Source organism: Oncorhynchus mykiss, chromosome 26 (genome assembly GCF_013265735.2).
Source record: "Oncorhynchus mykiss isolate Arlee chromosome 26, USDA_OmykA_1.1, whole genome shotgun sequence".
Lineage (NCBI taxonomy): Eukaryota > Metazoa > Chordata > Actinopteri > Salmoniformes > Salmonidae > Oncorhynchus > Oncorhynchus mykiss.
In genome coordinates this window covers 4,366,668-4,391,123 of record NC_048590.1, presented here as the reverse complement: position 1 = coordinate 4,391,123, position 24,456 = coordinate 4,366,668, and the positions used below count along the sequence as shown (strand labels likewise).

General features: G+C 40.2%; 1 protein-coding gene across 2 annotated transcripts; it reads left to right on the top strand.

Annotated features, from left to right (window-relative positions):
* The first annotated feature begins 130 nt into the window (after window positions 1–130).
* On the top strand, window positions 131–20,742 carry LOC110498670 (annexin A2-A). 2 transcript variants are annotated; one of them, XM_036964019.1, is made up of 14 exons: window positions 159–273; window positions 391–405; window positions 1,767–1,827; window positions 1,945–2,038; window positions 4,289–4,383; window positions 6,493–6,606; window positions 6,892–6,982; window positions 7,078–7,157; window positions 7,305–7,364; window positions 13,521–13,614; window positions 13,796–13,891; window positions 17,963–18,021; window positions 19,709–19,831; window positions 20,419–20,742. In XM_036964019.1, the coding sequence occupies exons 3-14, from the start codon at window positions 1,777–1,779 to the stop codon at window positions 20,476–20,478; spliced, it is 1,017 nt and encodes a 338-aa protein (XP_036819914.1). In that variant the 5' UTR covers window positions 159–273; window positions 391–405; window positions 1,767–1,776; the 3' UTR covers window positions 20,479–20,742. The 2 variants fall into 2 exon arrangements, with proteins under 2 accessions (XP_036819913.1, XP_036819914.1); XM_036964018.1 differs by lacking the exon at window positions 391–405 and having other exon boundaries at window positions 131–288.
* The last annotated feature ends 3,714 nt before the right edge of the window (window positions 20,743–24,456 follow it).

Genomic DNA, 24,456 nt, shown 5'->3' with positions numbered 1-24,456 from the left:
GTAGGGAGGGAGAGATGTAGGGAGGGAGTGGGTGGGTGGGTGAGTAGGGAGGGAGAGATGGGGCAGGGAGGGTGGAAGTGGGGAGGGAGGGAGGGAGGGAGGGAGTGGAGAGAAGAGAGACAGAGAGACTGGAGGGGAGGAGTGTGGACTCAGGGGCAGGAGTTGGAGCCGTGCTTTGAGTCATACCAGTGTGTTCTGCCAGCGGTATTTAACCAGCACCACACCCTGAACAGGCTTCATAACGGGAACAATCTACTGCTATCTCTAGGTTCTGTTCTGTTCTCTAAGGTAAGTCATCTATCTCTAGGTTCTGTTCTGTTCTCTAATGGAAGTCAGCTATCTCTAAGTCCTGTTCTGTTCTGTTCTCTAAGGTATGTCAGCTATCTCTATGTTCTGTTCTCTAAGGGAAGTCAGCTATCTCTAGGTTCTTACTCTAAGATAAATTAGAAAGTCTGTCTGTCTGTCTGTCTGTCTGTCCGTCCGTCCGTCCGTCCGTCCGTCCGTCTGTCTGTCTGTCTGTCCTTTGCCCTGTAAAGCGTTCCATTCCAATGCCAGTCTGATCCTCACTAAATGAATGAACAGCTTATTGGAAGCAGTAGATTCTTCCTTTTACAGATCAGGGGTCAGGGGTCAGTTCAGTCCGTCCTGCTGCTATTGTTTCGACACGGTCGGCTGATCCTGGGACAGTTGCTTTTGATGACATTGTTATTTACCCCTAATCAACGTTTAACATTGTTAAAGGACTAATGAGACAGTGGGCTGTAATAAACACGCTGTGTGTGTGTGTGTGTGTACTGTACACACACACACAGTAAATGAGTTGGCACGGCAACACAGTGGGCTTGCCCCTGGAATTCTAACAGTTTGTGGTGGAATGTCTGCTGGGTGGTACCGACCTTGGTGTTACGCACACACACACACACACACACACACACACACACACACACACAGACGCACACACACAGCGTGTTTATCACAGCCCACTGTGTCATTAGTCCTGTAAAACTACCATTACAGTAGATCTAATTGGGTATATGATATTTCATGACTCATCACTCAGCTTGAAACATGTTATTTCAATATATATTTTGAACCTTTAATTTAACTAGGCAAGTCAGTTAATTAAGAACATATTCTTATTTTCAGGGGCACAGTAGAGCAATGACCTGTATTAACCGTCTGTGTATATAGAGCTGTGGAGTCAAGACAGATTCTGAGGTCATTAAAGGTACCAGTACAGTACGCTGTGGGTATATATATATGCAACACTGCAGGGCCTGTGGAATGGACCAGGATTTGTGATTCACACTTCCTGTTTACATGGAGGAGGGGAAGTTAGTTCCCACTCCAAGAACTCTGTCATCATGGTTGCTAGGTGATTAAATATTATTGACCTCTGCCATTGTTGGAGAAAAAAAAAGGACTACTCCTCCCAACTGATTTTCTGTCAATTTAACAAGAAAAAGACGATGGACTTTCATCTAAAACCCTGATTTTGGGCGGTAATCGCATGTTGTGTGTTTAAATGTTTACACGTTTGTCATTCGTTGTCTCGACCACTACTGTAAACTTTGAGTTTATTATGTATGTGTCTGTCTGGTACTAGTCTCTAAGGAAGTGACCTCATTTCGTATCTAACGTCGTAAATGAGACCGTTGGAGCCTCCAGCTGGGTTACCACGGTGACGGTGTGACACATCCTGAAGCTAATTTTACAGCCCATCGTATACTTTTAACCTAATATAAGGTATCTATTTTTTTTTACAGGGATTTCACAATGGCGTTGGTTTCCGAGTTCCTGGGCCAGCTCACGCTGAATTTTGGCGGGGTGAGTTCACTACAGCTGAACTACTGTCAATGTTAAGGTCATGGGGTCAACCTGTAATGAAATCTGTCCTCTGTCAGTGATTGTAAACGGGTAACTTGGTAACTGTGTCCCCTTCAGGAGAGCGAGCCTAAATTCCCCACGGTGGTGGCAGCAAGGGATTTTGATCCAGCTAAAGATGCCGCCAGGATAGAAACGGCCGTCAAAACCAAGGGTGAGAGAATCACAGCAAGGATATCATAGTCCCACCAGTTACAGTCTATCACTTCATAATGTTTTGTAGATTAGAAATATGTTGTGAACTTGATGAGTGCATTAATATATCTGTCACAATGTATTTGCACTAATATAAGTGTCATAATATCATAGTAATTCAGTTTTTATCTAGAGTGGTTACTATATAAACAGAACTCAGTATGAGCTGGTAACAGTAATGCGCTGCCTCTCATTATGTTGCTGTATGCATTACGCGATTTAGCGCCATCTGCTGGCCGTTTCACGTTACTACATCTTGCCAACCACATCGCACCTTTCTTCTGTGGTGCCGTGCCCGTAAACAGACATCATTGGATCAGTTGACCATATTTCATCTCAGTAACATTATATTTCCATAGTATCTATTGCCATCCTTGTTGTCTATGCCTGTGAAACCATTGTCCTTTCACACCATTTTCATCAATCGTTGTTAAATTCCGGCGATTTAGAGAAAAAAACATAATCCTGATTCTTGACACTGGTTTGTATTTATATGAATGGAAACATCTCCATGGAAACATCTCCATGGAAACATCTCCGTGAGCACAGCGCTGGTTGAGTCATTTTCCTGCCTGTGTTCCCAACATAACTTCACTAAACCCCACAGAGTATACAGGGATTTTCTGTCTGACAACGCCTTGGCTTTCCAGCCCTGTTGGTCTGCCACAAACCAACCACTGCTAACTCACTGCAGCCCCCCCCCTGTACCCAATGAAAGCCCTGACTAGCTGGGTTTTTCCATCAACAGTGTATACTGTACCGAATCGAGGCCTTGATACAGTGATACATGAAGGAAATGTGACTGTTGTTGTTTTGGCATTTCATCTTATTATTGTCAGTGTCAATCTCATCAAAAACGTTTTCATGTGATATATCAGACATTTACTTCATACTATAATATATCTGTCTGTACCTACTCTATATGCTCATACTATAATATATCTGTCTGTACCTACTCTATATACTCATGCTATAATATACCTACTCTATATACTCATACTATATTATATCTGTCTGTACCTACTCTATATACTCATACTATAATATATCTGTCTGTACCTACTCTATATACTCATACTATAATATACCTACTCTATATGCTCATACTATAATATATCTGTCTGTACCTACTCTATATACTCATACTATAATATACCTGTCTGTACCTACTCTATATACTCATACTATAATATACCTGTCTGTACCTACTCTATATACTCATACTATAATATACCTGTCTGTACCTACTCTATATACTCATACTATAATATATCTGTCTGTACCTACTCTATATACTCATACTATAATATATCTGTCTGTACCTACTCTATATACTCATACTATAATATACCTGTCTGTACCTACTCTATATACTCATACTATAATATATCTGTCTGTACCTACTCTATATACTCATACTATAATATATCTGTCTGTACCTACTCTATATACTCATACTATAATATACCTACTCTATATACTCATACTATAATATACCTGTCTGTACCTACTCTATATGCTCATACTATAATATATCTGTCTGTACCTACTCTATATACTCATACTATAATATATCTGTCTGTACCTACTCTATATACTCATACTATATTATATCTGTCTGTACCTACTCTATATGCTCATACTATAATATATCTGTCTGTACCTACTCTATATACTCATACTATAATATATCTGTCTGTACCTACTCTATATACGCATACTATAATATACCTGTCTGTACCTACTCTATATACTCATACTATAATATATCTGTCAATACCTACTCTATATACTCATACTATAATATATATGTCTGTACCTACTCTATATACTCATACTATAATATATCTGTCTGTATCTACTCTATATACTCATACTATAATATATCTGTCTGTACCTACTCTATATACTCATACTATAATATATCTGTCAATACCTACTCTATATACTCATACTATAATATATATGTCTGTACCTACTCTCTATACTCATACTATAATATATCTGTCAATACCTACTCTATATACTCATACTATAATATATCTGTCTGTACCTACTCTCTATACTCAAAGCTAGTTGAGCTGTCAACTAATTAACATAAATGTATGTTAATCACACCTCTGTAATATTTCCCATGTTCCCCAGCTGTCAATCAATTAACATAAATGTATGTTAATCACACCTCTGTAATATTTCCCATGTTCCCCAGGTGTAGATGAGCTGACCATCATTGACATCCTGACCAGACGGAGCTACTTCCAGAGGAGAGAGATCGCCTTCGAGTATGAGAAGAGATCCAAGAAGGTGAAGGCGGTGAAATAGAGATTGTTTTTTGTTCAGCAAGATGCTTTTTCATAAAGTAACTGCTGCTAATGTGGACATCAAGATAATCCATCCTCATTTAGACAATTTTTTACAGTGGGACGATCTATCATCTCTGTGTATTTTACAGTGAGACGATCTATCATCTCTGTGTATTTTACAGTGGGACGGTCTATCATCTCTGTGTATTTTACAGTGGGACGGTCTATCATCTCTGTGTATTTTACAGTGGGACGGTCTATCATCTCTGTGTATTTTACAGTGGGATGGAACTATCACCTCTGTGTATTTTACAGTGGGACGGTCAATCATCTCTGTGTATTTTACAGTGGGACGGTCTATCATCTCTGTGTATTTTACAGTGGGACGGTCTATCATCTCTGTGTATTTTCCAGTGAGACGGTCTATCATCTCTGTGTATTTTACAGTGGGACGGTCTATCATCTCTGTGTATTTTACAGTGGGACGGTCTATCATCTCTGTGTATTTTACAGTGGGACGGTCTATCATCTCTGTGTATTTTACAGTGGGACAGTCTATCATCTCTGTGTATTTTACAGTGGGACGGTCTATCATCCCTGTGTATTTTACAGTGGGACGGTCTATCATCTCTGTGTATTTTACAGTGGGACTATCTATCATCTCTGTGTATTTTACAGTGGGACGGACTATCATCTCTGTGTATTTTACAGTGGGACGATCTAGCATCTCTGTGTATTTTACAATGGGACGGTCTATCATCTCTGTGTATTTTACAGTGGGACTGTCTATCATCTCTGTGTATTTTACAGTGGGACGGACTATCATCTCTGTGTATTTTATAGTGGGACGGTCTATCATTTCTGTGTATTTTACAGTGGGACGGACTATCATCTCTGTGTATTTTACAGTGGGACGGACTATCATCTCTGTGTATTTTATAGTGGGACGGTCTATCATCTCTGTGTATTTTACAGTGGGACGGTCTATCATCTCTGTGTATTTTACAGTGGGACGGACTATCATCTCTGTGTATTTCATAGTGGGACGGTCTATCATTTCTGTGTATTTTGCAGTGGGACGGACTATCATCTCTGTGTATTTTACAGTGGGACGGACTATCATCTCTGTGTATTTTATAGTGGGACGGTCTATCATCTCTGTATTTTACAGTGGGATGGAACTATCATCTCTGTGTATTTTACAGTGGGACGGAACTTTAATCTCTGTGTATTTTACAATGGGACGGTCTATCATCTTTGTGTATTTTACAGTGGGACGGACTATCATCTCTGTGTATTTTCCAGTGAGACGGTCTATCATCTCTGTGTATTTTACAGTGGGACGGACTATCATCTCTGTGTATTTTACAGTGGGACGGAACTATCATCTCTGTGTATTTTACAGTGGGACGGTCTATCATCTCTGTGTATTTTACAGTAGGACGGAACTTTAATCTCTGTGTATTTTACAGTGGGACGGTCTATCATCTCTGTGTATTTTACAGTAGGACGGAACTTTAATCTCTGTGTATTTTACAGTGGGACGGAACTATCATCTCTGTGTATTTTACAGTGGGACGGTCTATCATCTCTGTGTATTTTACAGTGGGACGGTCTATCATCTCTGTGTATTTTACAGTGGGACGGTCTATCATCTCTGTGTATTTTCCAGTGAGAAGGTCTATCATCTCTGTGTATTTTACAGTGGGACGGTCTATCATCTCTGTGTATTTTACAGTGGGACGGAACTTTAATCTCTGTGTATTTTACAATGGGACGGTCTATCATCTCTGTGTATTTTCCAGTGAGACGGTCTATCATCTCTGTGTATTTTCCAGTGAGACGGTCTATCATCTCTGTGTATTTTACAGTGGGATGGACTATCATCTCTGTGTATTTTACAGTGGGACGGAACTATCATCTCTGTGTATTTTACAGTGGGACGGAACTATCATCTCTGTGTATTTTCCAGTGGAACGGTCTATCATCTCTGTGTATTTTACAGTGGGACGGACTATCATCTCTGTGTATTTTACAGTGGGACGGTCTATCATCTCTGTGTATTTTACAATGGGACGGTCTATCATCTCTGTGTATGTCTCTCCTGTAGGATATGATCACAGCTCTGAAAGGGGCTCTGTCTGGGTCTCTGGAGGCTGTAATTCTTGGACTGATGAAGAGTACAGCTCAGTACGACGCCTCTGAGATCAAAGGATCCATCAAGGTAAGGAGGAGGCCGCAATCTTTCCTTACATGAAGCCTAAACGACACAGATCACAGTCACTGCTGCCCTCTCCTGGTCTGATGGATGTGTGGCCTAGACACAGACTTGCTATTCATACTGCTGTTAAAACCACTGTTATCTCCAGGGTCTGTACTAGTCATACTGCTGTTAAAACGACTGTTCCCTCCAGGGTCTGTACTAGTCATACTGCTGTTAAAACCACTGTTCCCTCCAGGGTCTGTACTCTTCATACTGCTGTTAAAACCACTGTTCTCTTCCCTCCAGGGTCTGGGGACCGACGAGGAGACTCTGATAGAGATGGTCTGTTCCCGCAGCGCTGAAGAACTGGTGGAAATCAAACGCGTCTACAAGGAGTGTAAGTAGGAGAAACAAACTAGAATTAGGATCGAGATCAGATTGAAAACGTAAGGATTGTGTGGTTTTAAAAAAAATACTTTTATATATCCACAGTGTTTAAGAAGGAGCTGGAGAAGGACGTGGCTGGAGACACATCGGGAGACTTCAGGAGTCTGCTGTTGGCCCTGGTACAGGTAGGATCATACAACGACTTTACAATGTCGAGCTTCCTCAGATTGACCGACCAATAGCTTTATTAATAATGATTTGGATACGAAGGAGACTTGTCTGACTATTGGTGTAAAACTGTGTTCTCCATTGTATTCTATGTCATTCAATAGGCAAAGAGAGATGAGCCCTCAAATATTGTTGACTACGAGAAGATCGACCAGGATGCCAGAGTGAGACAAATATATGGACAGTAAAACACCGTACCAGAACCAAACACTAAAGCATTGATACTGACACTAGAACACTGTACCAGAACCAAACACTAAAGCATTGATACTGACAGTAAAACACCGTACCAGAACCAAACACTAAAGCATTGATACTGACACTAGAACACTGTACCAGAACCAAACACTAAAGCATTGATACTGACAGTAAAACACCGTACCAGAACCAAACACTAAAGCATTGATACTGACACTAAAAACCCGTACCAGAACCAAACACTAAAGCATTGATACTGACACTAAAACACTGTACAAGAACCAAACACTAAAGCATTGATACTGACAGTAAAACACTGTACCAGAACCAAACACTAAAGCATTGATACTGACAGTTAAACACTGTACCAGAACCAAACACTAAAGCATTGATACTGACAGTAAAACACTGTACCAGAACCAAACACTAAAGCATTGATACTGACAGTAAAACACTGTACCAGAACCAAACACTAAAGCATTGATACTGACAGTAAAACACTGTACCAGAACCAAACACTAAAGCATTGATACTGACACTAAAACACTGTACCAGAACCAAACACTAAAGCATTGATACTGACAGTAAAACACTGTACCAGAACCAAACACTAAAGCATTGATACTGACAGTAAAACACCGTACCAGAACCAAACACTAAAGCATTGATACTGACAGTAAAACACCGTACCAGAACCAAACACTAAAGCATTGATACTGACACTAAAACACCGTACCAGAACCAAACACTAAAGCATTGATACTGACAGTAAAACCCCGTACCAGAACCAAACACTAAAGCATTGATACTGACAGTAAAACACCGTACCAGAACCAAACACTAAAGCATTGATACTGACACTAAAACACAGTACCAGAACCAAACACTAAAGCATTGATACTGACAGTAAAACACCGTACCAGAACCAAACACTAAAGCATTGATACTGACAGTAAAACACCGTACCAGAACCAAACACTAAAGCATTGATACTGACACTAAAAAACCGTACCAGAACCAAACACTAAAGCATTGATACTGACAGTAAAACACTGTACCAGAACCAAACACTAAAGCATTGATACTGACACTAAAACACTGTACCAGAACCAAACACTAAAGCATTGATACTGACACTAAAACACTGTACCAGAACCAAACACTAAAGCATTGATACTGACACTAAAACACTGTACCAGAACCAAACACTAAAGCATTGATACTGACAGTAAAACACCGTACCAGAACCAAACACTAAAGCATTGATACTGACAGTAAAACACCGTACCAGAACCAAACACTAAACCATTGATACGGACAGTAAAACACCGTACCAGAACCAAACACTAAAGCATTGATACTGACACTAAAACACTGTACAAGAACCAAACACTAAAGCATTGATACTGACAGTAAAACACTGTACCAGAACCAAACACTAAAGCATTGATACTGACAGTTAAACACTGTACCAGAACCAAACACTAAAGCATTGATACTGACAGTAAAACACTGTACCAGAACCAAACACTAAAGCATTGATACTGACACTAAAACACTGTACCAGAACCAAACACTAAAGCATTGATACTGACACTAAAACACTGTACCAGAACCAAACACTAAAGCATTGATACTGACACTAAAACACCATACCAGAACCAAACACTAAAGCCTTGATACTGACACTAAAACACTGTACCAGAACCAAACACTAAAGCATTGATACTGACACTAAAACACTGTACCAGAACCAAACACTAAAGCATTGATACTGACACTAAAACACGGTACCAGAACCAAACACTAAAGCATTGATACTGACAGTAAAACACCGTACCAGAACCAAACACTAAAGCATTGATACTGACAGTAAAACACTGTACCAGAACCAAACACTAAAACATTGATACTGACATTAAAACACCGTACCAGAACCAAACACTAAAGCATTGATACTGACACTAAAACACTGTACCTGAACCAAACACTAAAGCATTGATACTGACAGTAAAACACTGTACCAGAACCAAACACTAAAGCATTGATACTGACAGTGAAACACTGTACCAGAACCAAACACTAAAGCATTGATACTGACAGTAAAACACTGTACCAGAACCAAACACTAAAGCATTGATACTGACAGTAAAACACCGTACTAGAACCAAACACTAAAGCATTGATACTGACAGTAAAACACTGTACCAGAACCAAACACTAAAGCACTGATACTGACACTAAAACACTGTACCAGAACCAAACACTAAAGCATTGATACTGACAGTTAAACACTGTACCAGAACCAAACACTAAAGCATTGATACTGACACTGAAACACTGTACCAGAACCAAACACTAAAGCATTGATACTGACAGTAAAACACTGTACCAGAACCAAACACTAAAGCATTGATACTGACAGTAAAACACTGTACCAGAACCAAACACTAAAGCATTGATACTGACACTAAAACACTGTACCAGAACCAAACACTAAAGCATTGATACTGACACTAAAACACTGTACCAGAACCAAACACTAAAGCATTGATACTGACAGTAAAACACTGTACCAGAACCAAACACTAAAGCATTGATACTAACAGTAAAACACCGTACCAGAACCAAACACTAAAGCATTGATACTGACAGTAAAACACCGTACCAGAACCAAACACTAAAGCATTGATACTGACAGTAAAACACCGTACCAGAACCAAACACTAAAGCATTGATACTGACAGTAAAACACCGTACCAGAACCAAACACTAAAGCATTGATACTGACAGTAAAACACCGTACCAGAACCAAACACTAAAGCATTGATACTGACAGTAAAACACCGTACCAGAACCAAACACTAAAGCATTGATACTGACAGTAAAACACCATACCAGAACCAAACACTAAAGCATTGATACTGACAGTAAAACACTGTACCAGAACCAAACACTAATGCATTGATACTGACACTAAAAAACCGTACCAGAACCAAACACTAAAGCATTGATACTGACAGTAAAACACTGTACCAGAACCAAACACTAAAGCATTGATACTGACAGTTAAACACTGTACCAGAACCAAACACTAAAGCATTGATACTGACAGTAAAACACTGTACCAGAACCAAACACTAAAGCATTGATACTGACAGTAAAGCACTGTACCAGAACCAAACACTAAAGCATTGATACTGACAGTAAAACACTGTACCAGAACCAAACACTAAAGCATTGATACTGACACTAAAACACTGTACCAGAACCAAACACTAAAGCATTGATACTGACAGTAAAACACTGTACCAGAACCAAACACTAAAGCATTGATACTGACACTAAAACACTGTACCAGAACCAAACACTAAAGCATTGATACAGACAGTAAAGCACTGTACCAGAACCAAACACTAAAGCATTGATACTGACAGTAAAACACTGTACCAGAACCAAACACTAAAGCATTGATACTGACACTAAAACACTGTACCAGAACCAAACACTAAAGCATTGATACTGACAGTAAAACACTGTACCAGAACCAAACACTAAAGCATTGATACTGACACTAAAACACTGTACCAGAACCAAACACTAAAGCATTGATACTGACAGTAAAACACAGTACCAGAACCAAACACTAAAGCATTGATACTGACACTAAAACACCGTACCAGAACCAAACACTAAAGCATTGATACTGACACTAAAACACTGTACCAGAACCAAACACTAAAGCATTGATACTGACACTAAAACACTGTACCAGAAAAAAACACTAAAGCATTGATACTGACAGTAAAACACTGTACCAGAACCAAGCACTAAAGCATTGATACTGACACTAAAACACCGTACCAGAACCAAACACTAAAGCACTGATACTGACACTAAAACACTGTACCAGAACCAAACACTAAAGCATTGATACTGACAGTAAAACACCGTACCAGAACCAAACACTAAAGCACTGATACTGACACTAAAACACTGTACCAGAACCAAACACTAATGCATTGATACTGACACTAAAACACCATACCAGAACCAAACACTAAAGCCTTGATACTGACACTAAAACACTGTACCAGAACCAAACACTAAAGCATTGATACTGACACTAAAACACTGTACCAGAACCAAACACTAAAGCATTGATACTGACACTAAAACACCGTACCAGAACCAAACACTAAAGCATTGATACTGACAGTAAAACACCGTACCAGAACCAACACTAAAGCATTGATGCTGACAGTAAAACACTGTACCAGAACCAAACACTAAAGCATTGATACTGACACTAAAACACTGTACCAGAACCAAACACTAAAGCATTGATACTGACAGTAAAACACCGTACCAGAACCAAACACTAAAGCATTGATACTGACACTAAAACACCGTACCAGAACCAAACACTAAAGCATTGATACTGACACTAAAACACTGTACCAGAACCAAACACTAAAGCATTGATACTGACACTAAAACACTGTACCAGAAAAAAACACTAAAGCATTGATACTGACAGTAAAACACTGTACCAGAACCAAACACTAAAGCATTGATACTGACACTAAAACACCATACCAGAACCAAACACTAAAGCATTGATACGGACAGTAAAACACCGTACCAGAACCAAACAGTAAAGCATTGATACTGACACTAAAACACTGTACCAGAACCAAACACTAAAGCATTGATACTGACACTAAAACACCATACCAGAACCAAACACTAAAGCCTTGATACTGACACTAAAACACTGTACCAGAACCAAACACTAAAGCATTGATACTGACACTAAAACACTGTACCAGAACCAAACACTAAAGCATTGATACTGACACTAAAACACCGTACCAGAACCAAACACTAAAGCATTGATACTGACACTAAAACACTGTACCAGAACCAAACACTAAAGCATTGATACTGACAGTTAAACACTGTACCAGAACCAAACACAAAAGCATTGATACTGACACTAAAACACCGTACCAGAACCAAACACTAAAGCATTGATACTGACAGTTAAACACTGTACCAGAACCAAACACTAAAGCATTGATACTGACACTAAAACACCGTACCAGAACCAAACACTAAAGCATTGATACTGACAGTAAAACACCGTACCAGAACCAAACACTAAAGCATTGATACTGACACTAAAACACCGTACCAGAACCAAACACTAAAGCATTGATACTGACACTAAAACACCATACCAGAACCAAACACTAAAGCATTGATACTGACAGTAAAACACCGTACCAGAACCAAACACTAAAGCATTGATACTGACACTAAAACACTGTACCAGAACCAAACACTAAAGCATTGATACTGACAGTTAAACACTGTACCAGAACCAAACACAAAAGCATTGATACTGACACTAAAACACCGTACCAGAACCAAACACTAAAGCATTGATACTGACACTAAAACACTGTACCAGAACCAAACACTAAAGCATTGATACTGACACTAAAACACTGTACCAGAACCAATCAGAGTGTTTTTTGTCTCTGTAGATTAGTTAGATGTAGTGTACAGCTGTGTTGATGGTCCTCTCCTGTCTCTGTAGATTAGTTAGGGGTAGTAGACAGCTGTGTTGATGGTCCTCTCCTGTCTCTGTAGATTAGTCAGGTGTAGTAGACAGCTGTGTCTCTTGTTGATGGTCCTCTCCTGTCTCTGTAGATTAGTTAGATGTAGTGTACAGCTGTGTTGATGGTCCTCTCCTGTCTCTGTAGATTAGTTAGATGTAGTGTACAGCTGTGTTGATGGTCCTCTCCTGTCTCTGTTGATTAGTTAGGTGTAGTATACAGCTGTGTTGATGGTCCTCTCCTGTCTCTGTAGATTAGTTAGGGGTACTTGTTGATGGTCCTCTCCTGTCTCTGTAGATTAGTCAGGTGTAGTATACAGCTGTGTCTCTTGTTGATGGTCCTCTCCTGTCTCTGTAGATTAGTTAGGGGTACTTGTTGATGGTCCTCTCCTGTCTCTGTAGATTAGTTAGGGGTACTTGTTGATGGTCCTCTCCTGTCTCTGTAGATTAGTTAGGTGTAGTATACAGCTGTGTTGATGGTCCTCTCCTGTCTCTGTAGGCTCTGTATGAGGCAGGAGTGAAGAGGAAGGGGACTGACGTGGCCACATGGATCACCATCATGTCAGAGAGAAGTGTCCCCCACCTACAGAAAGGTACCGACTCTGTAACGAGGGACTTCTTCATGCACACATGATCGTTTGGACAAAATACTAAAACTCAAAGTCAAGATGGCGACAACCAGACATTTTTAGACATAAAGAACGTAGATGTTTCTATCTATCAACCCGGTGACTCTTCAGAAAGATGACCAAATGTTGGCTGTGTCTGTTCCAGTGTTTGACAGGTACAAGAGCTACAGTCCATACGACATGCAGGAGAGCATCAGGAAGGAGGTGAAGGGAGACCTGGAGAAGTCCTTCCTGACACTGGGTAACATTCTACATATCATATATCTACATTCTATAATATATACATCTGTATCATAGAACCTGTATTCTATAATATATACATCTATAATATATACATCTATATCATATACCTGCATTCTATAATATATACATCTATATCATATACCTGTATTCTATAATATATACATCTATAATATATACATCTATATCATATACCTGTATTCTATAATATATACATCTATAATATATACATCTGTATCATAGAACCTGTATTCTATATTATATAATAGATACATCTATAATATATACATCTGTATCATAGAACCTGTATTCTATATTATATACATCTATATCTATAACATATAACCTGTATTCTATATTATATACATCTATATCTTTATCATAGAACCTGTATTCTATATTATATAATAGATACATCTATAATATATACATCTGTATCATAGAACCTGTATTCTATATTATATACATCTATATCTATAACATATAACCTGTATTCTATATTATATACATCTATATCTTTATCATAGAACCTGTATTCTATATTATATAATAGATACATCTATAATATATACATCTGTATCATAGAACCTGTATTCTATATTATATAATAGATACATCTATAATATATACATCTGTATCATAAGAACCTGTATTCTATAATATATAATAGATACATCTATAATATATACATCTGTATCATAAGAACCTGTATTCTATAATATATAATAGATACATCTATAATATATACATCTGTATCATAGAACCTGTATTCTATAATATATAATAGATACATCTATAATATATACATCTGTATCATAGAACCTGTATTCTATATTATATACATCTATATCTATAACATATAACCTGTATTCTATATTATATACATCTATATCTTTATCATAGAACCTGTATTCTATAATATATAATAGATACATCTATAATATATACATCTATAATATATACATCTGTATCATAGAACCTGTATTCTATAATAGATACATCTATAATATATACATATATAATATATACATCTATAATATATACATCTATAATATACACATTTATAATATATACATCTATAATATATACATCTATAATATATACATCTATAATATACACATTTATAATATATACATCTATAATATATACATCTATAATATATACATCTATAATATACACATTTATAATATATACATCTATAATATATACATCTATAATATATACATCTATAATATACACATTTATAATATATACATCTATAATATATACATCTATAATATATACATCTATAATAGAACATGTATTCTATAATATATATACACAGGGACATTAGAGTGCCACGTTTGAGAAACAGACATCTCACAAGTCCTCAACTGACCTCTTCATTAAATAGTACCCGCAAAATACCGGTCTCAACGTCAACAGTGACGAGGCGACTCCAGGATGCTGGCCTTCTAGGCAGAGTTCCTCTGACCGGTCTCAACGTCAACAGTGACGAGGCAACTCCAGGATGCTGGCCTTCTAGGCAGAGTTCCTCTGTCCAGTCTCAACGTCAACAGTGAAGAGGCGACTCCAGGATGCTGGCCTTCTAGGCAGAGTTCCTCTGTCCAGTGTCTGTGTTCTTTTGCCCATCTAATCTTTTATTTTTATTGGCCAGTCTGAGATTTAGATTTTTCTTTGCAACTCTGCCTTGAAGGCCAGCATCCCAGAGTCACCTCTTACCTCTACATTAGAGACTCTTACCAATACATTAGATACTCTTACCACTACATTAGATACTCTTACCTCTACATTAGATACTCTTACCACTACATTAGATACTCTTACCTCTACATTAGATACTCTTACCTCTACATTAGATACTCTTACCACTACATTAGATACTCTTACCTCTACATTAGATACTCTTACCACTACATTAGATACTCTTAGCACTACATTAGAGACTCTTACCTCTACATTAGATACTCTTACCAATACATTAGATACTCTTACCACTACATTAGATACTCTTACCTCTACATTAGAGACTCTTACCTCTACATTAGATACTCTTACCAATACATTAGATACTCTTACCACTACATTAGATACTCTTAGCACTACATTAGCTCCTCTTACCTCTACATTAGATACTCTTACCTCTACATTAGATACTCTTACCAATACATTAGATACTCTTACCTCTACATTAGATACTCTTACCTCTACATTAGATACTCTTACCTCTACATTAGATACTCTTACCTCTACATTAGATACTCTTACCTCTACATTAGATACTCTTACCAATACATTAGCTCCTCTTACCACTACATTAGCTCCTCTAGCTCCTCTTACCTCTACATTAGATACTCTTACCTCTACATTAGATTCTCTTACCTCTACATTTGCTCCTCTAGCTACTCTTACCTCTACATTAGATACTCTTACCTCTACATTAGATACTCTTACCTCTACATTAGATACTCTTACCTCTACATTAGATACTCTTACCTCTACATTAGATACTCTTACCAATACATTAGCTCCTCTTACCACTACATTAGCTCCTCTAGCTCCTCTTACCTCTACATTAGATACTCTTACCTCTACATTAGATTCTCTTACCTCTACATTTGCTCCTCTAGCTCCTCTTACCTCTACATTAGAGACTCTTACCACTACATTAGATACTCTTACCTCTACATTAGATACTCTTACCACTACATTAGCTCCTCTTACCTCTACATTAGATACTCTTACCTCTACATTAGCTCCTCTAACTACTGCATTAGATACTCTTACCTCTACATTTGATACTCTTACCTCTACATTAGAGACTCTAGCTCCTCTTACCTCTACATTAGAGACTCTTACCTCTACTTTAGCTCCTCTTACCTCTACATTAGACACTCTTACCTCTACATTTGATACTCTTACCTCTACATTAGCTCCTCTAGCTCCTCTTACTACTACATTAGATACTCTTACCTCTACATTAGACACTCTTACCTCTACATTAGACACTCTTACCTCTACATTAGAGACTCTAGCTCCTCTGACTACTACATTAGAGACTCTTACCTCTACATTAGAGACTCTTACCTCTACATTAGACACTCTTACCTCTACATTAGATACTCTTACTTCTACATTAACTTCTAAACATCTCCATTGTTTCTGACACACTCCTACAAAGCCAATCAATTCCTCTCCGACTAGTTCCAGAATGATCTATCCGTTTAATCTCTTCAGCATAACATTACCTGTCCATTGATAATGTATGAGGCTCCCGTCTCCATGCCAGAATGTCTGTGTCACTCAAGACTCCACTTCTGCCGTTTATTCGTTACTCTCTCTCTCTCTCTCTCTCTCTCTCTGTGTCTCTCTGTCTCTCTTTCTCTCCCTTTTTCTCTCTCTCTCTCTGTGTCTCCTGTGTATCTATGTTTATCTGTGTGTCTCTGTCTCTCTCCCTTTCTCTCTGTCTCTCTCCCTTTCTCTCTCTCTCTGTGTCTCTCTCTCTCCCTTTCTCTCTCTCTGTGTGTCTCCTGTGTATCTATGTTTCTCTGTGTGTCTCTGTCTCTCTCCACTTCTCTCTGTGTCTCTCTCCCTTTCCCTCTCTCTGTGTCTCTGTCTCTCTCCCTTTCTCTCTGTTGGTCTCTCTCCCTTTCTCTCTGTTGGTCTCTCTCCCTTTCTCTCTGTTGGTCTCTCTCTGCCGTCAGGTTGTCTATGAACCGTATTACAACTGGCAGTGAGAGGAAAGAAGTGTGGAAGGGGGAGAGGGGGGGTGGTTCTCTACTCCTCTCCACCTTGCCTCCTCTCCTTCTCTCCTATTTGTACCAGATGGGCCCTCAGTCGATTCATTCCTTATTAACAGTAATTGCAAGTTGTTTGAAGAAAACAACATTTGATTTCAAGGGATGTTGTGCCCTTAAGAAACAAACTGTGGATCTGTGCCTATACACTGCAGGCAGCCTCCTTACCAGGAACCCTTTAGAAAGAACAACAGGAAGTGACAGATCCAGAGAGGATATCAGAAACAAAGTTGAGGTGATTTCAATCTGTTCTCTTTTCTGCTTTGTTTTTGCAGTGGAGTGCTTTGAGAACAAACAACAGTACTTTGCTAACAGACTGAGCGAAGCCATGAAGGTAATTATCTGTTAACCTCTTGTCGTGTGACTGAGTACGATGGTGAACTACAAGACCTCATCAGAAACAAAGAATGAACTCATTGTTATTTGTACATTTGGTACAAACCCTTTCAACCCCAACACCATTCAACCCCCTTCAACCCCCTTCAACCCCAACCCACTTCAACCCCAACACCCTTCAACCCCCTTTCAACCCCCTTCAACCCTTTTCAACCCCAACACCCTTCAAACCCCTTCAACCCCAACCCCTTCAACCCCAACCCCTTCAATCCCTTTCAACACCCTTCAACCTCCATTCACCCCCTTTCAACACCCTTCAACCTCCATTCAACTCCTTTCAACTCCCTTCAACCTCCATTCAACTCCCTTCAACCCATTTCAACCCCCTTCAACCCCCTTCAACCCCCTTCAACCTCCATTCAACTCCTTTCAACTCCCTTCAACTCCCTTCAACACCCTTCAACCCCCTTCAACCTCCATTCAACTCCTTTCAACTCCCTTCAACACCCTTCAACCCCCTTCAACACCCTTCAACCCCCTTCAACCTCCATTCAACTCCTTTCAACTCCCTTCAAACCCCTTCAACCTCCTTTCAACCCCCTTCAACCCCCTTCAACTCCCTTCAACCCCCTTCAACTCCTTTCAACCCCCTTCAACTCCCTTCAACTCCCTTCAACCCCCTTCAACTCCCTTCAACCCCCTTCAACTCCCTTCAACCCCCTTCAACCCCCTTCAACTCCCTTCAACCCCCTTCAACTCCCTTCAACCCCCTTCAACTCCCTTCAACCCCCTTCAACCCCCTTCAACTCCCTTCAACCCCCTTCAACCTCCATTCAACTCCTTTCAACTCCCTTCAAACCCCTTCAACACCCTTCAATCCCCTTCAACCTCCATTCAACCCCCTTTCAACCCCCTTCAACCCCCTTCAACTCCCTTCAACCCCCTTCAACTCCCTTCAACCCCCTTCAACTCCCTTCAACTCCCTTCAACCCCCTTCAACTCCCTTCAACCCCCTTCAACTCCCTTCAACCCCCTTCAACCCCCTTCAACTCCCTTCAACCCACTTCAACCCCCTTCAACTCCTTCCACCCTCTTCAACCCCCTTCAAACCCCTTCAACTCCCTTCAACCCCCTTCAACCCCCTTCAAACCCCTTCAACTCCCTTCAACCCCCTTCAACCCCCTTCAACCCCCTTCAACTCCCTTCAACCCCCTTCAACTCCTTCCACCCTCTTCAAACCCCTTCAACTCCCTTCAACCCCCTTCAACCCCCTTCAACTCCTTCCACCCTCTTCAAACCCCTTCAACTCCCTTCAACCCCAACCCCCTTCAACTCCTTCCACCCTCTTCAAACCCCTTCAACTCCCTTCAACCCCCTTCAACCCCCTTCAACTCCTTCCACCCTCTTCAAACCCCTTCAACTCCCTTCAACCCCAACCCCCTTTAGAATATTTGAATTATGAATCAAAGATAATCTCATGGGAGAAACATCCCACAGTAATTATGTATCAGACGTTCATGAGTTGATTAAACAAGGGGTTGCGTCACCAACGCTTTCTTCAGTAAAAACATCAACAAACACAAACCGTCACCAAGGACTCTCTATTCAATCAGCAACGGCAGGCTTGTAGGACATGAATACCTGTCCTGATAAATAACACCATGTGATGTTGACATCATCTGCAGGGTAAAAGTGCCAAGGAGAAGGTGGTGACCAGGATCGTCGTGTCTCGCTGTGAGGTGGACCTCATGAAGATCAGGACAGAGTTTAAGAAACTGAACCAGAAGTCCTTGTACCAGACCATCGCTGTGAGGACTCTTCTTTTTTCTGTTTTTTCTCTCTCTGTCTCTCTCTCTGTCTCTCTGTCTCTCTGTCTCTCTCTCTCTCTCTCTCTCTCTCTCTCTCTCTCTCTCTGTCTCTCTCTCTCTCTCTGTCTCTCTGTCTCTCTCTCTGTCTCTCTGTCTCTGTCTCTCTCTGTCTGTCTCTCTCTGTCTCTCTCTGTGTCTCTCTGTCTCTCTGTCTCTGTCTCTCTCTGTCTCTCTCTCTCGCATTCTCTCTCTCTCTCTCACTCTCTCTCGCATTCTCTCCCTCTCTCTCTCTGTCTCTCTCTCGCATCTCTCAGCCCCAAACCCCGACATGCCTTGCAACAGTGCTATGTTTCTTATTGGGATGTGACGACAAGCTAACACAGTGTAACACAGTCTAACACAGTCTAACACAGTCTAACACAGTGTAACACAGTGTAACACAGTGTAACATCTCGTAGAAGTCTAAACCACTGCCTGCTCTGTCTTGTTTCATGACAAACTGAGTGTCTTGACTGAACTTGCCTTCCTCCTTGTAGCTCCTAGTGGACCGAAGGGTCTCAACCCCTTTATTTTCTGTCCCCTATCAGGAGCACACTAAAGGAGACTATCAGAAGGTCCTGCTGAGTCTGTGTGGAGGAGACGACTAAAGTCCAACTGGCACCAACTGGCACCTTGTCCCAGAAGCTTTTTTTTGGGGTACCAATGCCTTGTTCCTATTTTGATTCGGTCTAGTGACACAGACATTGAGAACTGGTGCCTCTATCAACAACACCCAGCAGCATTAGAGTCATCATTACTCAGATTGCATCACCTTTCTGTGAAATATGAGATATCCAACGGAAGAATTAATAGTAAATGGTTTTTATGCAATGTTTTTTTTATGAAATTAAATAATTTTTTGTTAAATAGTTTCCTTTCTTATTTTTATTTTATTTTACCATATTACAGAGCTGTTGTCTTTAGGACATTTTTCCCCGAGTAAAGTCAGACATTTAGAATGGTAATTGTCGATGCTTGATCCAGCTAGTGTATGTCCTTATATCGCCACTAGAGGGCGCTAGAGCAATACCATGCAGTCCTGCTTCCTCACATCCTGGCCTTGTTTCCATGGATGAGAGGTTGCTTTGATATCACTCTAATGCTCTAATATGTTCTAAATCAGATGGGAATGTTGAGTGGAGCTTCACAATGCTGTTTAAAAAACCTTTTGATACTTGGGGGGGGGGGGGGGGGGGGGGGGGGGGGGGGGGGGGGGGGGGGTAATTTTTCAAGACATGCAAAACCAAGTTTTTAAGTGAATTATATTAAAACAAATTGTTTGATGTTGTCAGTCAGTTTAAAATTGTAATCTATTAGGAGTTCTCCCTCACTATGGACAATAATCACATTTTCAAAACTGGAACTTTGTCTAGAAAATGTTGGTTCATAATTGTGACCCAATAGACGACAGTAGCTATATGCTTGTGCTCTGTGTTAAAATTGCGAGCCAAAAGACGACCGTAGCCATACAGTATATTTGTGTTTATGTATCTGTAAACTCCGGCGAATTCATAATAAATCACAATTGATTCCTGTGGAAATCAGATAAAAGATTTAACTTCTTCCTACATAAAACCCTGTCTCCCCTCTCTCTCTCTCTCTCTCTCTCTCTCTCTCTCTCTCTCTCTCTCTCTCTCTCTCTCTCTCTCTCTATGTGTTATTTTCATTGAAGAAGTTTATTTAGATTTTTTTAATCGTTAGTGTGTTTTGCTTTGTTTGTTTGGTGCTAATTTTTTTAATTAAAAATGTTAATTTAACCTCCAGCAACAGCCATTTGCATACGAGGGTAGCAAACAGCTACTTCTCCTGTTTAGTTTGAGGTCTCTTAGGATCGAAGCATCCGCCATCCTGTTGACAAGGCACTTCTTCAGACTGAGAAAACAAGAGAGAGGGAAAGAGAGACAGTTAGAGAAAGAAGAGAGAGAGATAAGTAGAGGCAGTGAGGGGGAAGAAACACTACAAACAAACTCTACTGACAGAAAAAATGTGGGCCGACGATAAGACAAGCTATCATAACACAAACGAGAGATGAACAGATGAAAACGAAAGAGAGGGAGAGAGCATTGTACATTGTTACGTCATGACAATAAAGCAAATTGAATTGAAAGAATTGAGAACGAGGCAGAGCGAGAGAGAGAGAGAGAGCAAGACAGAGAGGGAGGAAGAGGGGGAGAGAAAGAGAGAGAGCAAGACAGAAAGGGAGGAAGAGAGGGAGAGAAAGAGAGAGAGCAAGACAGAGAGGGAGGAAGAGAGGGAGAGAGAGAGAGCAAGACAGAGAGGGAGGAAGAGAGGGAGAGAGAGAGAGCAAGACAGAGAGGGAGGAAGAGAGAGAGGGAGAGAGAGAGAGAGAGAGGGGGAGGAAGAGAGAGGGGGAGAGAGAGGGGGAGAGAGAGAGAGAGAGAGAGAGCAAGACAGAGAGGGAGGAAGAGAGAGAGGGAACCAGATAGATAGGGAGGAAGAGAGAGAGGGGAAGCAGGTAGATAGGGAGGAAGAGAGAGAGAGGGAAGCAGATAGATAGGGAGGAAGAGAGAGAGAGGGAAGCAGATAGATAGGGAGTAAGAGAGAGAGAGAGGTAAGCAGGTAGATAGGGAGGAAGAGAGAGAGAGGGAAGCAGAGAGAGAGAAGCAGATAGATAGGGAGTAAGAGAGAGAGAGAGGGAAGCAGATATATAGGGAGGAAGAGAGAGAGAGGGAAGCAGATAGATAGGGAGGAAGAGAGAGAGAGAGAAGCAGACAAAGAGGGTCTATAATTGGTTGAGTAGTGTGAATCATAGAGGTGTCTGGATGCGGCCTGGACAGAGAGGTATCATTAGAGAAAATGAGAGGTGACTGATACCTACCCCCTGTAGTGCTGCCCTGACACACACTCTCTCTCTCTTTCCCCCCCCCCCCCCCCTCTCTCTCTCTCTCTCTCTCTCTCTCTCTCTCTCTCTCTCTCTCTCTCACTCTGTCTCTCTCTCTTTCCCCTCTCTCTCTCTCTCTCTCTCTCTCTCTCTCTCTCTCTCTCTCTCTCTCTCTCTCTCTTATCCCCTCTATCTCTCTCTCTCTCTCTCTCTCTCTGTCTCTCTCCCTCTCGCTCTCTCTCTCTCTCCTGTTGGACAGCTCTCTTTCCCCCCCCACTCTCTCTCTCTCTCTCTCTCCCTCTGTCTCCCCCCCCCTCTCTCTCTCTCTCTCTCTCTCTCTTCTCTCTCTCTCCTGTTGGACAGCTCTCTTTCCCTTCTCTCTCTCTCTCTCGCTCTCTCTCTCTCTCTCTCTCTCCCTCTGTCTCTCCCCCTCTCTCTGTCTCTCTCACTCTCTCTCTCTGACTGTGGGATATGAGGACATCCTGTAGAAACTGACGCTTTCAAAACCACAAGTTACTTTTTTATTTTTGTCCAATTGAAAAGTATTCCTGTGTTGCGTTTTTATTCAAACGGATCAAATCAAGGTTGCGTGGTTGAACAATTAACCCCCTGAAACTATATCCTTTAATTAACCCCCTGAAACTATATCCTTTAATTAACCCCCTAAAACTATATCCTTTAATTAACCCCCTAAAACTATATCCTTTAATTAACCCCCTAAAACTATATCCTTTAATTAACCCCCTGAAACTATTTCCTTTAATTAACCCCTTAAAACTATATCCTTTAATTATCCCGCTAAAACTATATCCTTTAATTAACCCCCTGAAACTATATCCTTTAATTAACCCTCTAAAAATATATCCTTTAATTATCCCGCTAAAACTATATCCTTTAATTAACCCCCTGAAACTATATCCTTTAATTAACCCTCTAAAAATATATCCTTTAATCAACCCTCTAAAACTACATCCTTTAATTAACCCCCTGAAACTATATCCTTTAATCAACCCTCTAAAACTACATCCTTTAATTAACCCCCTGAAACTATATACTTTAATTAACCCCCTGAAACTATATCCTTTAATTAACCCCTTAAAACTATATCCTTTAATTATCCCGCTAAAACTATATCCTTTAATTAACCCCCTGAAACTATATCCTTTAATTAACCCTCTAAAAATATATCCTTTAATCAACCCTCTAAAACTACATTCTTTAATTAACCCCCTGAAACTATATCCTTTAATCAACCCTCTAAAACTACATCCTTTAATTAACCCCCTGAAACTATATCCTTTAATTAACCCCCTGAAACTATATCCTTTAATTAACCCATTGTCGTGCTGAAGAAAACTCCTCTTGAACTTTACAAGCCTTCAGATTTATGATCACGAAGTCGTAATGTTGATGAGAACATTAACCCCTTTGTGATGTTTTATGTTTACTGCCAATAAAATATGAAACACGGGGTAGAGGAAGAGGAAATGGTATTTTGTAAAGTAGATGGGGTTTGGGAGATTTACGCCGAGACGCCTTGACAGATTAATGTTCAGGTCATAAAGACGTGGAGGGGCGTCTATATTTCCTCTGTGTGTGTCGTGGAGGGGCGCCTATATTTCCTCTGTGTGTGTCGTGGAGGGGCGTCTATATTTCCTCTGCGTGTGTCGGGGAGGGGCGTCTATATTTCCTCTGCGTGTGTCGTGGAGGGGCGTCTATATTTCCTCTGTGTGTGTCGTGGAGG

Coding starts and splice junctions, on each gene's coding strand:
- LOC110498670 (XM_036964018.1), top strand. CDS start 1,777: ATGGCGTTGGTTTCCGAGTTCCTGGGCCAGCTCACGCTGAATTTTGGC. Junction 7,158..7,304: donor TGCTGTTGGCCCTGGTACAG/GTAGGATCATAC, acceptor GTCATTCAATAG/GCAAAGAGAGATGAGCCCTC. Junction 7,365..13,520: donor AGATCGACCAGGATGCCAGA/GTGAGACAAATA, acceptor CTGTCTCTGTAG/GCTCTGTATGAGGCAGGAGT.